The sequence below is a fragment of the Penaeus japonicus genome, unplaced genomic scaffold, assembly GCF_977035675.1.
Source record: "Penaeus japonicus unplaced genomic scaffold, GWHDUDI00000001_assembly GWHDUDI00000005, whole genome shotgun sequence".
NCBI lineage: Eukaryota > Metazoa > Arthropoda > Malacostraca > Decapoda > Penaeidae > Penaeus > Penaeus japonicus.
Genome location: NW_028234407.1, coordinates 37,504,170 through 37,506,669, shown reverse-complemented (window position 1 = coordinate 37,506,669; position 2,500 = coordinate 37,504,170). Strand labels below are relative to the sequence as shown.

The 2,500-nt window shown below is 37.0% G+C and overlaps 1 protein-coding gene across 4 annotated transcripts in view; it reads right to left on the bottom strand.

Annotated features, from left to right (window-relative positions):
• The window catches only part of LOC122242092 (uncharacterized), a 12,467-nt gene that overhangs the window by 400 nt on the left and 9,567 nt on the right, over positions 1 to 2,500 (bottom strand). For all 4 annotated transcript variants that reach the window (XM_086537367.1, XM_086537370.1, XM_086537366.1 and 1 more), the window contains 2 exons: positions 723 to 856; positions 1 to 215 (listed from right to left, as the gene is read on the bottom strand). The exon at positions 1 to 215 is cut by the window's left edge. In XM_086537367.1, the coding sequence (XP_086393493.1) occupies positions 12 to 215; positions 723 to 856 (338 nt within the window). In that variant the 3' untranslated portion in view covers positions 1 to 11. The remainder of the gene's footprint in view (positions 216 to 722; positions 857 to 2,500) is intronic.

The window sequence follows — 2,500 nt, the reverse complement described above, 5'->3', positions numbered from 1 at the left end:
GTCAGAACGCACTAGCACCTCGTCCAGTCTTGGTGGTCCTTCGGCCGGCATTCCACGGGGCACTCCGACTTGGCCACCAGCTTGGCCTCGGCGACCTTATACGTGCCCCAGCCGCAGTACGTGCCCTCCACGCGCTGTGTCGGGAAGGGCACGGCCGGACCATGCTCTCGTCGCCACTTCTTGCATGTGAAGCTTTCGTGGTTTAACACGCTGGTCTGAAATATAAGGGGGATTTTTATGCTTAATGTGAAAGTTGTAATGATGTATGCTGGTTTGTTTTTCGATCAATATTTGCACATGTGTACACATTCAATACACATGTTTGGCTTGCACATACAAACACATTTGCACACACAGCCAAACACATACTAGCAAAAACGTACCGAAACTCAGACTCGTTCTAATACAGACATAAATATTCAAATGTATGTATATTATTTGTGCAAGATGAAATTAACTGCGATTTATTCTTTGCTTTCTCCTTTCCCAAGGATTGTTTACAATTCAAAGTGCACTGAGAAACATTTCGCACTTCTTATAAACTAGTGGAATATGCATGAAGTCTAGTGACAATTTCTCGAGTGTATCAATTGGAAAAAATGAAGTCGCTGGTGCTTTTCTGTTGACTTATCCATAAGGAATATCTAAAAAAAAAAAACACTTATACACAGGCCATGCACCTCTCCCTTCCTGGAAAGCTATTAGAGAGTACCAAGACATACCCTTGCCACTGGCCATACCACGGCCTTCAGTAATTTCTGGTCGTGGTTATACTTCTCGGACTGGGGCTTGCTGTACATCACATCACGTAGCGACCGCATGAGATCCAGGTCCTTGTTATGAGCTCCCCAGAAACCTGTAATTGAAAGACTTTATATTCATTCATATGCACATTACATACACATGCATAAATACCCACACATTTGTCTTTGTATGTCTGTCTACATCCATTCGAGTATGTATATATGTATGTGCGCATGTGTTTATGTATAGTTGTATAGATTGCACGATTGATTGATTGATAGATAGGTATGTAAATGGATAGATATATAAGTCATATTCTAGGATGTCATGTCTATGTTGTGTCAATGCCGTGTTCATGTCACGAAAGCGGCATTCTAGAACGAAAAAACGTGACACCTCATTACCAATCGCTCCAAGCTTATCTAAGTTACTATGATTCGCACGAAAAACATTGTCCGAACCATCTGATCAAAGAAATATATAAGAACAGTTTATAATACAGAGAGAGAGTTACTACTTATCAATCATCTGTTAGACTTGATCCTTGTTAATGGTTTGGGAACCGACGAGCGAGCGTGGGGAATGGATGGCACTTCATATCGTGTGTGTCAGTGGCTCTTGACCGTTTTCATCACTAACTCTGCAGTAGATACGCTCCCACCCTAATCGTATTATATACATATTGAGTGTATATATGAGTGTGTACGTATATGTACTTATATATATATATATATATATATGTATATATGTATATATATGTATATATATATATAAACAATTATGTACACATACATATATATATACTTATATATACATACATATACATATATATACATATATATGTATATATATATATACATACATACATATATATATACATATATATATACGCACACAAAGATCCACACACATACTCGCACACATACACACACACGCGCACACGAACACACACACATACACACACACACACATACACGCAAATACACACACATGTACATATGTGTGTGTGTGTGTGTGTACATTATATATATATATATATATATATATATATATATATATATATATATATATATATACATATATATATATATATATAGAAAGTCAAATTCATTATGACATAAAACAGAATGGTGAAATGTAGAAAATTCAAATAAACAAAGCGCAATTATCTAAAAAAAAAAAAAAAAAGAGGAGTGACTTTTCTCTTGCAACGACAGTTAACAAACCTTGAAAACATTATACTGAATCGAAAATGCCTAAAGTCGGAATCATGAAAAAAATTAAACGGATCTCTCAAGTAATATCAAATTTCTTTCATGCACATATCTAAATATGATTCAGATTGCCCCCATGCTCTTGCTTAATTAAGAACATTTCTTGTATATATTAAATGCATTTTGAATAAAGTGATCCATGCAAAGAAGGAAAGATGTATAAAATATAGTGGTAAATGTTACACATTATAATGTTCACGGATGGACTTGAAACCTGCTTTAATACTCTCCCTCTCTGCATCCAGAACTCAACCGAGTATGAGCAAGGAATCATATCCTTTGATAGATCGTTCCATCTTGAAGGGACACAGTGCACTCTATACTACGTAAGGAAAGGCGACTGCTTTGGCACTGGTGGGGGAACAGACGGTTGCTTATAACGATATATTAGCGAAAATAAGGCCATGTCAGGCTGGCATAAAAAAGGGTTGGGCGAAGGAAACCATCCGAATTCCTCAGCACTTTTCAGAGCGCTGATGCTA